This window comes from Amphiprion ocellaris, chromosome 16, assembly GCF_022539595.1.
Source record: "Amphiprion ocellaris isolate individual 3 ecotype Okinawa chromosome 16, ASM2253959v1, whole genome shotgun sequence".
Lineage (NCBI taxonomy): Eukaryota > Metazoa > Chordata > Actinopteri > Pomacentridae > Amphiprion > Amphiprion ocellaris.
The window spans coordinates 5,108,303-5,122,699 of record NC_072781.1 but is presented as its reverse complement, the minus strand read 5'-3'; the positions used below and the strand labels follow the sequence as shown (position 1 = coordinate 5,122,699).

Sequence of the window (14,397 nt, the reverse complement as noted above, 5' to 3'; positions counted from 1 at the left end):
AATATGTACAACTCAATAGGCAGCAGTCATAGTTTGAATGAAAAAACAAAATCTTTCATTAAATAGTTGTGTTCTGTGTTCCACATTTTCATTATATCATTGTATTGTTTCATTTACTGTTTTTATTGAGATATATATTGAGCAGAGCTTTTAAGTGTACTGGTCCGGCCCTTAACAATCGTCAAAGTTTCTCATGTGGCCATGTGTGAAAATTAATTGCCCACCCCTGATCTAATCCGATCTTTTGCTCTCTGAATTGTGACTGTTGCCTGTTCCATGTGCAGCCATGATGTCGGTCCGTCCATCATTTTCATTTATTTTCCCATTAATTTTTCCAGATGTGACAATATATTCCAGGGTCTCTTTCCTTATGATGTGTCCAAAAAATGTTGCTTGCCATTTCCTAATTTTGTTCAATAGTGTATAATTTGTGTTTAGTCATTTTAAAGCATCTTCATTGTTTATTCTGTCCATATAAGATACACGTAGCATGTAAAACCACATCTCTGCTGCAGTGATTTTGTTTGACAATTTATTATTTATGTTCCCAGATTCACATCCGTACGTCAGAACTGGTAGAATGTAACAGCTGAGAGTCCTCTTATTTGTCAGTGTGTTTTTAATTTTCACAAATGCTGAAAATGCTGTTGCTGCCCTACATTTGATGTCTGTTTCACACATCCCATCTGATATCATCCATGAACCCAGATATCTGAAATGATGAACATGCTTTAGTATTTCTTGGTGTAATTCTATGTTACACCAAGAAATACTGATGATATTTATCTTTGAAATTACCATTACTTCTGTTTTCTTTTTGTTTAAAGACAGACCAAGTTTTTGGCTCTCTGTATTAATTATAGATACTATGATTTTCTTCACTGTTCGCTATCAGCACTGTGACATCTGCATAACGTTTGGTATTTAAGTTATAACCTCCGATGGATACTGGCGGTAAGCCTTGTATTTTCCTCGTGATGCTTTCCACTGTACAAGAAGAACAGGTCAGGTGTTCATCTTCCTTGCTTCCAGTCAAGCCAGCAGTTGCTGGATTACGATCAGTTCACCTGAGGGGCATGAAGCTCCCTACCGGATGAGGCTCGGTGCACGTGCACATGCACAGCTAAAATGGACGTGAAATCTCATTGCTCCCCCTCCTCTCGTTTCTATCGCTGTATTACTGCCTGCTGAACTCCCTGGAGTCAGTTTTAGGAAGCAGATTTCAGAGCTCATGATGACTATATTTCCTAATTCTACCATTCAGAGATGTGAGCAGGAAGCGGCTAAACACTCGCTGGGGTTTTAAACACGTTACCTCATTCCTTGCAAATTCCCTGAACTGATTAAAAACTGCGCCAACACTCTTTTTTTTTTCTTTGCAAATTTCCATTGAAGTTACAAGAAGAGGCTATGAGAGAAATTTACAGCCTGTCTGGAAACTGAAAAGTGTAGCAATTAGTGCCAATTAGGCCGTTTCTTGGATGTTAGAAAAAACATAGAATGGCTTTAACTTGACTTTGCTCAACACCTTCCTTGTGCCAAAGTGGCGCAGATGACAGCATAATTACTCAGAGAAGCTTTCATTGGACTTCCCTGTGCTGTTTGACTGTGGCTTTGTATATATTTAGGTTACAAAAGGACAAATGATTCTGCAAAAAGAAAGGTGACGCATGTATTTTTAGTGCTAGTTGCGTGGCTCAAAGGAACGTGGGTCCAAAGTACGACTGTAAGATACATCTGTTGCATAGTTTGTAATGAAAACAAACGTTCTTGGTTGCCAAAAGATGAATCCAAATGAGTTTAGTGAGTCTCTGAACCTTCCTCTAGCGCCACCTTGATTGAAATGTTAACTTTTAGATGAAGCTCCATGAAAATTTGACCTTAAATTTGGATTTAGAAACACTACGAGGTCAAACTTTTGGTTTGTAGTTGTAGATCTTCACTCCAGAGCACTATCAGCACTCCATGGTGGAGAAAAAACAGCAGAAAGAATCGCTTTATTGTGAATTTATTGACAAAATCTTAACATTAAGCCTTCATCTGAGCATTTACGACAACAGAGAGCTCCATCTCTGCAACAGCTGTACTCCTGAGAGGACGCCTCCACACCCAGAACCACCAGTCCTTCACTGAAAACACTCAGAAAAACAGCCACAACCCGAACAAACACCTCTGAGAAAGTGAAATGTGTTGGTTTCTATGTGAATGACCATTAAAGTCAAATTTCAGTCCCGCCAGAGAATGGGCTTTCAAGATTTTAAAGACAATGTGGGCGTAATGGAGTCGGAGTCTGAAGGAGAGCACAAGAAAATGAGCTCGAGATGGAAGAAGGCTCGAGGAGATGTGGAAGGAGATTGCAGAGACATAGATGGGAGGAAATGAGACTGTCAGAGACTTGAATCACTGGCGAGACCTCAGTTTCCACTTTATAGGCCTCCTATAACCTGCCGGCCTCACGATTGGTTTGGGGAAATTACTGTGCTCCAGTTTGACCTCAGTGGCAGGACAAGGTGTAATGTCTATATATGTGTATATAATTCTGACAGTGGTGATCATCGGTTTTATAGAGCAAGGAGGAACAGTAAGATAACTGCAGCAGCTGGTGCTCATTAGATGCCCTTCTGGGGCACAGCAATCATAAACCTGCTCCCTCGCTCTTTTTCCCAGCCAACACTTCCACCTTAAATCCTCACCTTTATGTTGAACTTCACTCCATCTCTCTCCGCAGCCGCATTTTTCCGACCTCAACTTTAAACTGAACCTTCTAATCTAAACTGATGTCTTTCTGCTTTTCTTGGCAAACCAGCTGTAAAACACACACATCCACACAAACTTCAAGCTTTAATGAGGTTTCCTGGCGAGGATGGGAAGGCAGTTTTGTCTCTGGCACACTGCCTGGAGGTCTCGGCTGTAATGCAGCACGATTCGAAAAGAGTGGTGCTCCCTGCGGTTTCAAAAAGTGTGATTATTGGAAGTATTTTTCTGCCCTGTCATACTGTAGTATGTCATATAGGTTACAGTGATTCCACTCCTGAGTTAAAGTTTTTGGGAGACTGCATAAAAATCAGTCTTGAAGGAATCAGAATGCAGAATTTAAGGGGATCTACTTGCAGAACTGGAATATTGTATCCATAATTATGTTTTCATCAGTGTATAATTGCATCTAACTATATTAGCATTAGCCCTTCATTCCCTCTTGCATGGAGTCCACCATGTTTCTACGGTGTCCTCGAATGAGCAAACCAACCACTGGAAAGGGGCTTTTGTGTTTTTATGTTTAAGTAGTGACCAACATAGGTTCTTCATGCATCCAGTTTGTCACATAATGCCACTTTCTCAGGCCACTGGGCGCCACATTTGAACACAGCGGGTCATTTTCAACACACGAGTCATTCCGCCTCGATTCACCGAATGCCCCACGTCTGGCCATCTTCAATTTGACAGATTTTTTTAAAGTGGTGACTATTGTTTGACTTGACCATACATAATCCCTCCAGCGAGTTCTGGGTCTACCCCGGGGTCTCCTCCTAGGCGGATGTGTTTGGAAAGGAAGTCTCCCCAGAGGATCTGAATCAGATGTCCAAACCACCTCAACTGGCTCCTTTCGACGCGAAGGAGCAGCGGCTCTACTCCGAGCTCCCTCCTGATGTCTGAGCTTCTCATCCTATCTCTAAGGCTGAGCCCAGACACCCTAAGGAGGAAACTCATTTCGGCCGCTTGTATCCGCGATCTCATTCTTTCGGTCACTACCCAGAGTTCATGACCAGAGGTGAGGGTTGGAACATACATGGACTGGTAAATCAAGAGCTTCACCTTACGGATCAACTCCCTCTTCACCATGAGGGCTCCGTACAATGTATTACTGCTGCTGCACCAATCCTCCTGTCCATCTCACGCTCCCTTTTCCCATCACTCATGAACAAGATCCCGAGATACTTGATCTTAGTTTAAAGTTCACCTTTAACCCTCTTGTCATCCTGCAGTTCAAAATTAACTCGTTTTAAAGTTTGAAAATGTGGAAAAAAAATATTTTCACAGTGAAACTGCTGATGTCCACATTTTCAACATTTTTGGGAAATTTTTAAACATTCACAAAATATATCATTTTTATTGTGAATGTTCTTAAAGAAAATATTCTAAGTTTTACTGATACATATGTAATCACTAGATATTTTTAGGTTTTTTGGGAAGATTTTTACTCATTTTTTGAAAATATTTACAAGAATTTTCTTGCCAAATTTGGGAGATTATTAAAAAATAAATCTTTTAAGGGAACATTTAAGGAATTATTGGAATTTTCCTCCTGAAGGTTTTGCAAATTTTCAGAAATTTGGGGGATTTTTTTCTGAATTTTTGGATTTTTTCAGACAAGGAAACAATATTTTTTGGTGCCTGTAAATGAAGACAACAGGAGGGTTAAATAAAAATATTTAAAGGTGAACTTTTATTGCTCAAAACAATTCAGACCAGGCACTCATTTGGTCATAAAGGACCAGTATCTGCTCACTGAAACCCTATTACTGCATTCCCCAGAATTTCTGTTTCGTTTAGTTCTAGTAAATGATGCGTTCTTCCCCCCCAAAATATTCCTGTGTTGTTCCCTGCAGCAGAGTCATTACTTCTTGTGTTTTATCTCAGATGTTTCCACTCCACTGCTGAGCCAATCTGAGCCACTGAGACTGAAGCAGAAAGCAGGAGAGCAGGAGGAAGCGATGGGCTACAGGGGCGGGTGTAAGCAGTAAAGAAGACGTGGGCGAAGAGTTTAATGGAGAAGAACAGTGGAGGAGCTGAGACAGATAGATGGATAAAACAAGTGGGTGGCCACGGGCGCCGATAATTGAATTTTGGGGAGCTTTTATATTTGACGAGGGTGAATGTGCTTCCTGGACCTTTGCACCGTTTGGCTGAGCTCCTGTGTAATCAGAGGAGAGGGCGGATGTGGATGAGTGGTCGCATCAGCACGAACACAGAAAGGCCAAGTGCTTATTAACAGGTGCCATTCAGCGTTTCCAGCACCGCTTATAAATGCAAACACACCCCTCCTGCTGATGCAATTTCCAGTCTAATTATAGTTTTGAAGAGTGAGGAGACAGAAATAATTTTCTGGAGCATCAAGACTCTGTGGTGCTCTGAATGGCCACAGAGACGAGGTGAGACTACAGTGCCACACGAGATTGGATTGATTTATTGGGTGTTTAGTTGTTCCAGGAGACATATATTGACTTTAGTACAGTTGAACAGCTTCAAATGGAGCTGAATATAAATCGTAATTTGATGTTTGATTTGACAAGGTCTGCTTGATAAGGAGGAGTGAGGAGTCCTCGGCGACTGGATGGATGTGATTTGATGAGCTCAGATAAAGGCTCTGATGGAAACCGACAGTGAATGAAGTGGAGGAAGATTGACACTGAAATGACGACTCACAGCTGCAGTGAAATGGTCTGTTTTAAGATTGACAGCAGTGAAATGACAAGAAATCAGATTGGTTTCTATGAGGAGAACGTCTGCAGTCATCTGATCTAATGAGTTAGAAGCAAGAAGAGAGAAACGATGTGATTACATCGTTAGAATCTAAATAGATTCCATGATTGAGTTTTTGTGAAGCTTCATTTCTCTGCAGGTTTCAGCCTCAGTTACTGGAGATTTAAACAACAAAAAAAGTGAAACAATTCTAAAATTACTGATTTAACTGTAATAAATCAGTCCGATGCAGAATTATCCGACTATTAAAACTAACAAAGAAGCTGTTTTAATTATTCAAACCTTCAGTCTTGACTAGTGAATGATGAGAACATGAGCCATCAAAGCGCTCCTCTTCCTTCCTTTGAACATGCTTCATATACGGGACTTTAAGTGGCTGCATTCATCTGTACTATATAAAAGGCACTCAGAAGAACAATACATGAAAAGGAAACAGTGGTAGAAACTGAAAAAGACTGGTGTCTGTAGACTGCAATGCTTTGATTAGTGACAAGTTAAAAAAAATAGAAGTTTCAAGTTGCCTCTGAGTTTTATTGAAATTTGATTGAAAGAAGAGTCACACGCTCTCACATATTACCACCAGCAAGCCGACGTGTCTCTGCATACAATCTATACTATTTCATTCCACAAGCTTATGTTGCATGATGATATTTAAATCAAACTTTTAATAAGAAACTTACATCCAAGCAATTTATCTACAATTGATGCTACACTGATATCATGACCTATAAGAGGCAGGGATATTGATAAGCCTGTTAACTAACGTGGACATAGTTTTTGCAGTGTTCTGCCAGGTTTCCTTCATGGCTTTGGCTGCAGCAGCACAACTGAACAGCTGTGTTCAGTTCAAGGTATCCAGTAGTTCACACGTTACATTTATCCCTCCTGTTGTCTTCATTTATGGACACCCAAAAAATATTGTTGCAAAACCTTCAGGAAGAAAATTACAGGAAGATAACAGGAAGACATCCTGAGTTTGTTGAACTTGATGCTCGTACAGACCTCTAATGTCTAACCATCCTTCCTAGTGTGTTTCATTTGTATGCAGATTGGGATGTGAAATCTGCACATGATTGGCTGCAACCCATCGGACTGGTTGGAGCAGCACCTGATCCAGTTCTCCAGAGATTCAGCCGATGCAGCTGAGGACTAGGAGGATTTAAAACAATTTGCTCAGCTCCACATACTCAGCAGCTTTGCTTTAACGTGAGCAGTTTGTCTTCTTATGGCTTGATGTATAGCTTCAACGATAACCTCCTATCGAGGTAGTTGCTTAACTACCGACTGGGGCCTGAATGTAGACACTAAAAGTGATCTACACACCCTCAGCAGTCCTTTATATAGCGACATTAGGAGCAGGAGTGCTGTTTGACTGCACTTTGAGATCTAACTAGTGAGGTTTTACTTTCATTTTTAGGGTCTGACCACCAAAAGTGCTAAGAAACCCTTGGGCTTATTATTATACTCTCTTCATTGGACGAAAGAAATGCATTTTTAAGACCCTAAAAATACTCAAATGCGTGAAAATTTGCACACGCATATCAGGACTGGAGAAAAATTTTATATTTTAGGGGAATGGCACACGTGTGCTAAAATGGCTCAACAGCGCCTCCTGCATTATTATGAAAATTCAAGTCCTGAACCACGTTTCACCTACAGCTACAAAATTCAGCATGCATATGCAACTCGTCAGGACACAAAAAAGCCTCTTCCACAAATACCCAAAACCCAACAGGAAGTCGGCCATTTTGAATTATGATTCATATTTTGGACAATTTTGTGTCATTTTTGGACATTTTCAAAAGCTATCAACTCAAACAACCCTGACAGAGCTCAGATTTGGCCAGGATGTAGACCAGGCATGTGTAATCAGAAGTTTTCAAGATGGTTCACAAAAGCCTGAGGGCATGGAAATGGCAACCAGTGCGATGCGGCCATTTTGGATGGCTTGCCATGAAACAGGAAGTGCGGTCTAAATAGCCTCTACGTGCTCCAATCTGTCTGAAACTTGCTGCTAGGTGTTATGGACAATATTTGCAGAAGATCAAGATCAGTTATCAGACCCAATACTATCTTTGGGTCATTACACTAAAAACACTAAGTTGATCCATCAGGTTAAAGTGTACAAGGATGATCATTTTTTGCATGTGTGCTCAATTTTGTCTCAGAATTTAAGTTTTTTCCCTTTTAATTTTCGTGAACTTAGGTCAATATTCAAAACTGTACTCTTATAAAGTTCAAGTACAAAACATTTCAAGGTTAAATCTCCACATAGACAAGACCAAAGACATGTTGTTCCAGAAGTATTAAGGTCCATTCATCAGCTAGGGGCTCTAGAGGGTACTCGATATCTGTATTTACCTCATTTTATATCTAACCATTCAATTCCACAGCTTACGAACAGTTTTTACTGCAAATATGAGTGTGTTCTATATTGTTGTTATGACCTTGCAGTATAAAGGTTTTATAGTGTATTGTGCTGCTAGGCGAGACACTGTGTTTATAATGTTTATAGTCATTGTAACAGCTTCCAGGAGGAATAAACAGGAGCAAATAAGCTGTTTCCCTCCTTTGCTTTATTCTTTTATTTAAACTTTGAAAAAAAACTGCTTTAGAAAGTAAAATGTTGCACAGAACTGCATTTATAACCTATAATATTAGAGCAAAAAAAATTTTGATAATGTACTCACAGTACTTTTTTGAGGTGAAAACTGTAGGTGATCCTTGTAATTTCTGATACATGCTGGTGGTTTTTCAGTAGATTAAAAAGGACAACTGTGCAGTAGAGTTTTTTTTTTAATCTTAAAAGGGGCTGTTATAGTTGTTCTTGCGAGGCTGTAATCAGATGACACCCACCTGTGAGCCTTATTACCTTTAACAAAAGTGGCTCGGTCTCAACTGTTGGAGCTCGAAACCACAGAGTCGGCGTCTATTTATGGCCTCAGAGGAGCAGGTCGAGCAGTTTATGCGAGTGTTTTATGTTTGTGCGTGACGGCAAACCGACCGGCCTCATGCTGCTCTCCTGCATCACTTGGCAGCGCCGTCCAACCGAGTCTCGCAGTGAAGACAGATGGCGAGGACTTACCCCACTAAGAAAGCCTCCGACACGCACACAGCCAGCCACGACACACAACACAAGAACTTCCTTGGTGCCCACTGGCAAGTCTCTCAATCCAACAATGACTCATGCATAGGATCCTCTCCCACCAAGACTCCGAAAAAAATCACCTTAAGTCAGCATCGACGGTGCCTGCTGCTCTTTTCTGGTCACACATCTCCCATTTCAGTCCAAACAAGCGTCCTTAGCGCTCAGCCTCGAGGCAATTTGCTTTGTAAAACATTATTTTGTATATCAAACCCACCCACATGATCAAACTGGCTGATTTAGATTCAACACTGGAGTCATTTTTACACGCATCTACCCCGAACTGTGTTCAATGACAGTTTTAAAATCGGTGCTTGAGAAGTTAATTCGCTCTTTGAAATCTAATTGCTAATAAATTTATTCAAATATGCAAATGTAAAGTGCCGGAACAGGCAGTTTCAGCCCTGCCATCCATTAACATCTGATATCTTCCAAATACAGCACAGCAAGGCAAGGCTAGGTCATGATGAACTTCATGCTCTCACATGTGTGGGTGGACAGCTGGGTACGAATGTGTATGTGTGCCTTAATGTGAGAGACTGTGTGGGTGGACAACTGATTGGAGAACGCGCAAGGCCAAACAAATGCTGAAATCTACTGTTGTGCAGCTGTTTGTGTCCGTTTTGGACGTTGCAAATGTTCTCGATTCCCGTTTGCACCAGTTTCTAATCTGTTGTTATCATCTACAGTGTAACTTACAGGAACCTTTTTGTCAGCACAAAATTTAACTGTTCCAAAACTTAAAAAGAGAACTGTGAACTCTCATACAGTTGTAACCATTAATAGGCTACAGCTCAGCTTTGATTTGAGTAGATTTAAATCAGCATTGAGAGCATCCTGTGGGATATGTAGTGATCCCTCAATTATATATTGACCCATTTCAAAACATGCAGCCAAAACTTTATGGAGCTATGGACAGATTTTAGTCTTTGACCCACAGATATCAGTTTTATAGCATTTTCACTGCAGCCGTCAGCAGCTCTTTGGTCGCCCTGCTGAATGATGACATGCCAGACAATGAGTTTTAATTCATTAAGTTGAATCTGAGCACACAGAAATGCTCCAGTTCCCCTGCGTTAAAGTCCTGTTGCTTCCATCTGAGGTGAAACTATCAACAAATACCAGTGTGCCAGTTCTGTTGGCAGCCATACATGCCCAAGCCAAAACAGAAGAACCATATTTAACACGAGCTCTTCCTTGGAACGACCTGCCTGAGGAGACAAGGCTCACTGAATCAGTAACTTCTTTTAAATCATCTCTTAAAACCCATTTTTATAGACTCACATTCAAGTAAAGGTATTTTATCACTCTCTACCTTTTTATCCCTTTTAAAATTTTCACTGCTTGTGGTCCCTCTTTGTAACCTCCTGATCTTAACACATTTCTTTTATTTTCTCTTCAGCTTCTCTCTTAACCCCCTTGTGTGATGTCAGACATTTAACCAGCTTTTAATTGGCTATCCATTCTGTACGTTTTTGTAATTTTTTATGTTCTGCATGTCAAAGCACTTTGTGAATGTTCTTCTTAAAGGTGCTATACAAATAAAGTTATTAATATTCCTCCCCTTTTCTGTCATTTTGACAAATGTTGACTTTTGGTATTTAAATCCTCTGAAGTTGCAGCTATGAAGTCTTCTCTTCACTGTTAGCAAACTTGGAGCACAGTCTTCGAGTGAATATAGAAACTAAGTTTCTTCACCATGCAAGTGATTTTCCAGTCTTCTGAAAAACTTCTGTTCCCTGATCTATGAACTTGATTGACAATTTCAAGTTTCCCTGTACCCAGACATTTTTTCTTACCTTTCCCTTTTCCACAACGGGTGCTGAGCTGGAATTAATACAACAGGTGGCTGGGGTGAGAATGCTCAGGAAACTGAACTGAGTTAGGAACAATGCTTCTCACCCAGTGCACTTTGTGGAGGTGTTTAGGGAGAGCACCTTCAGTTATAGATTACCTCCTCCTCAGTGTAGGTCTGAGGGAAGGAAGTCCTTCCTACCAGCCGCAATCACACTTTTCAATTCTCAGTAGTTCTTATTAAATAATGTTTTTAACTTTATATGTATTTATTTTCTAACTCACAGATATATGACTATTAGATCAATATTTAGACTATTGTGTTGGCATTGGTTGGGTTTGTAGGTTGTCTATCAAATGCTGCGGTTACAAATAATTCCCTTGTTAAGATCAATAATGTAATATTCCATTCTATTCTTTATATCTCTCAGATTCTGATATATTTGTGCTTTTTTTTAAAATCCTCATTATTCATTCACTTCATCTCTCATATTGGCAGACAGCTCTTAATTAAATCTGCACCACGCATGAACGCTGTAGTGAATTAATGTTGAAATGACACATGGCCGCTGAAGAAAGATGTAGTAGCTGAGTGGACAAGTACTCTGGAGGCCTTGCATTTTCAGTACTTTGTGTAAAAAAAAAAAAAAAAAAAAAAATCTTCCATACAGCTCTTTCAGACTTGACATGCTCAAATTAAAACTAAGATTGGGTACTTTTTCTTGAACACAGTATCAATTATTAATTTCTAATTAAACGCGCCGAAGAGCGCACCTATAGAATTAAATTATGTCTGTCCAAATACTCATTAGTTTTAGCCAGTCTGATTACTTTAGTTTTCTTCCTTGTGTACAGACTGTATTTGCTACAAACCTGTATTCTATGTTGGCTTTTATGGTGACCAGAGTTTTTCATATTTTTTCTTCAGGTCTTCAAGTGCAATTTCTTTTAGTACAGTCACAGCCAAAATAGTAAACAAATTCTTAAACAAAAAAAAAAAAACTAAAATTGATTGGTTCCACAAAAATAAGAGATTTTGAGTATTGGGTCATTTTGGTAGAATTTAGTTTTGGTAGTTTTTCTTGTAAACAATGAAAAAAAAAATTAAAAAATCATTTGTATTTATTTGTGTCTGTCTAATGCAGCTGTTGAAACACAAAAAAAGACTTTTCCACAATATTTCATGATAATATTTGAGATTGTATAAAATTTTAAGAGTGTCTGAAATGTTTCCTCCTTTGTCTTTTATTCCACTTTTCTCTCACATTCAGGCCGAGACACCAGATGTCTGGTTTACTGTTAATAATTCCAGTCCAAGATTTAATAAACTGGCATCTACAGGCCAAATACCCTGTAGATGATGACACTGATAAGTCTTTAGACAAGTGAACAATCTAAACTTTTCCTTGAATTAGAGTTGAAAATGCACAAAGTTCCATGAGAGGACGTGGATTTAAGGTCAGCGGCTGATGATGAGGCCTGTGTGACCGACCCAATCAAAGAGAACATCTGTGAGACGTCTGGCACTGACACGCCCTGTGCTCCCCACTAAATGAGGAAATATATCTTAGACGAATGCTGCCAACTCCTCCTGTGGCACCAGAAACTTGGCATCACTACACCAAGTAAGATTAATCAAAGTTCATCTCTCTTGTAGTGGCACTGCAATAAATCACTTTTTGTTGGTTTTACTTCAATCTATTACCCATCTGGGTGCAGGAAGAGGATGGACATCCAGAAATGATGTGAAGATGTCAGAATGGAAAAAGACAAATTTTAATTGAATCAAAACAGAACTTTCTATCAAGAATACATTTTCATCACTTCATACAAATACTCGACAGGTGACGGTGCACCACTGTACATGTTCTCTATCATCTTTTCTGGTGAATGTTGAGGTTGTGAAGCCCTCAGTTGTCTCTTCCTTGTTGGCAGTTGTCCTGAAAGCTCCACATGCAAATAATATAAAGATCTGGTTCAGTTAATGTTGGCTAAATCACGGAAGGATGTTGTAGTTCTACTTTTATGGTCAAGAATCTTTAACAGAAAATATCCAGAAAGAAAGAAAAAAAAAACATCTACAGCTCATTCCTGTTCATCATCAGGCGTCATCAGGTTTGTCTGCCGGCGGTCCGCACGGCTGAAGCATCTTCTCCATCAGGTTGAAGCGAACACGAGCTTTGCTCTCATTCTCAGAGACAGAGAAGTAGTTGAGCAAGTCGAAGTGTCCCATGTAGGAGCAGTAAGAGTCACGGTGCTGGTTCACCAGCCATTCCCATTTGCTGGTGTCAGCGTGTCCTGTACCGATGTACTTGGACTGAAGATGCTCCAGCTGACTGTGGATGTTGTATCGGTCCGTCATTCTGGATGAGATGAGAGTTCCGGAGGCTTTAGACGGGGAGGGAAAATAGAATATATCAGATGTTGCAGTATTCATGCACAAGTAGACATATGGCATACTAAAACTCACTTTTACAGACTTAACACTCTCTGCCTTTTATCCCTTTTAAATTTTTTTCCACTGCTTGTCCTCCCTCTTTCTATCCTGATCTTAATCTATTTCTCTTTAATTTTCTCTTCAGCTTCTCTCTTAACCTCCTTGTGATATCATCCTTTTAACCAGCCTTTAATTAGCTATCCATTCTGTACATTTGTGTCATTTTTTATGTTCTACCTGTCAAAGCACTTTGTTAATGTTCTTTTAAAGGTGCTATATAAATAAAGTTATTATTGTTAGTATACTGAGCTAAAAATGGAGATGATCTTTTCGGTGTGCACGTTATTATATTCGATCTTATTTAAAAACACCAACGGTAAAAAGAAAATTAACCATTTTTATCTCGCTTGAAATGGCCATTTACCTATTACGACATTGAAACAAACGTAAAACGTTCCCTCGACTTAAACTGCCTTGCAGCCCTTTTGTTATTAGCCGGCTAACAATGCTAACGGCTAGCTAACGATTAGCTCATTTAACGTCCCGTCGAGCCGCGACTTAAACTGCACTTTGGGCTAAATGTCCGTTTTAAAGTGAACAGACACACTTTCTAAGACAAAATGATACTTACATAAAATGTAAAGAGGTCAAGAGGCAGACAGAAGCTGTGAATATCACCGAGGACCGTTCACTCTTCGGCACAACACGAAAAAACGAACTCTTCCGGTTGGTTCGCTGCCTAAAATGAACCGGGGAGGAACAAATGCCGGAATCTTTCTTTCCAATCTAACTTCTCTGTACCAGCAGCGTCGTTCAGCCTGAGTGTCTGAATCTATAACCTGAAGTGTTTTGGGAGTAATCCTGAATTTTCTTTTTGCCTTAGAAGACAGTTAAATCTCATAGCTGCTCTTCACAAATTTTAATTATTCTGTTTATTTTGATTTCTTTTGGTTGGATGACCATGAGAAACTAGAGTTATGTTTTAGAAAATGAATCTTTTTCATGGTAGAATTTCTTTGCCAGGCCTGGGATAGAATGCAAGATATTTTGGTTGAGAACTGAGCAGCAGAATAATGTGTGTTTTGGATGTATTGCTGCAATGTTAGTATATTGGTGTCTTGTAAACCCATGAGGGTTGGGCAAGCTTGTCTGCATGACACAAAAATAAAGAAATCATATCTCATGGCAGTATTGAATTGTTTTGATGATACTAAAGCCATAACAATTTGTGATGTATTTATTGTCACTAAGGGGGAAGCAGATATGTTCAATTTAATATAAAATCAAAAATAAAATGAGGGGCTAAAAGAAAAGTACATAAAGCAAAAAAGAAAATCAGAATAAATACATGGTTCTTCTATCAAAGAACCATTTTTAGGTCAAAATGTAACCTTTAAGCAAGGGGTTCTCTAAAGAACCTTTTGGAGAAATGCCAAAGATGCCACAAAGAACCATCAAAAATGGTTCATTTAGACACCCTAAAAAGCATTTCAAACAACTTTAGCAAAGGTTGGGCGTTGAACCATTTTCCAGTATTTCT

At 39.5% G+C, this 14,397-nt stretch overlaps 1 protein-coding gene across 1 annotated transcript; it reads right to left on the bottom strand.

Annotated features, from left to right (window-relative positions):
- Positions 1–12,174: 12,174 nt before the first annotated feature.
- sf3b5 (splicing factor 3b, subunit 5) lies at positions 12,175–13,622 on the bottom strand. Its single transcript, XM_023274687.2, has 2 exons — positions 13,489–13,622; positions 12,175–12,808 (listed from the first exon to the last, which is right to left on the bottom strand). The coding sequence occupies exon 2, from the start codon at positions 12,780–12,782 to the stop codon at positions 12,522–12,524; it is 261 nt and encodes an 86-aa protein (XP_023130455.1). The 5' UTR covers positions 12,783–12,808; positions 13,489–13,622; the 3' UTR covers positions 12,175–12,521.
- Positions 13,623–14,397: the final 775 nt, after the last annotated feature.

Excerpts from the sequence above, each read along its gene's own strand:
- sf3b5 (XM_023274687.2), bottom strand. The coding sequence starts at position 12,782 with ATGACGGACCGATACAACATCCACAGTCAGCTGGAGCATCTTCAGTCC.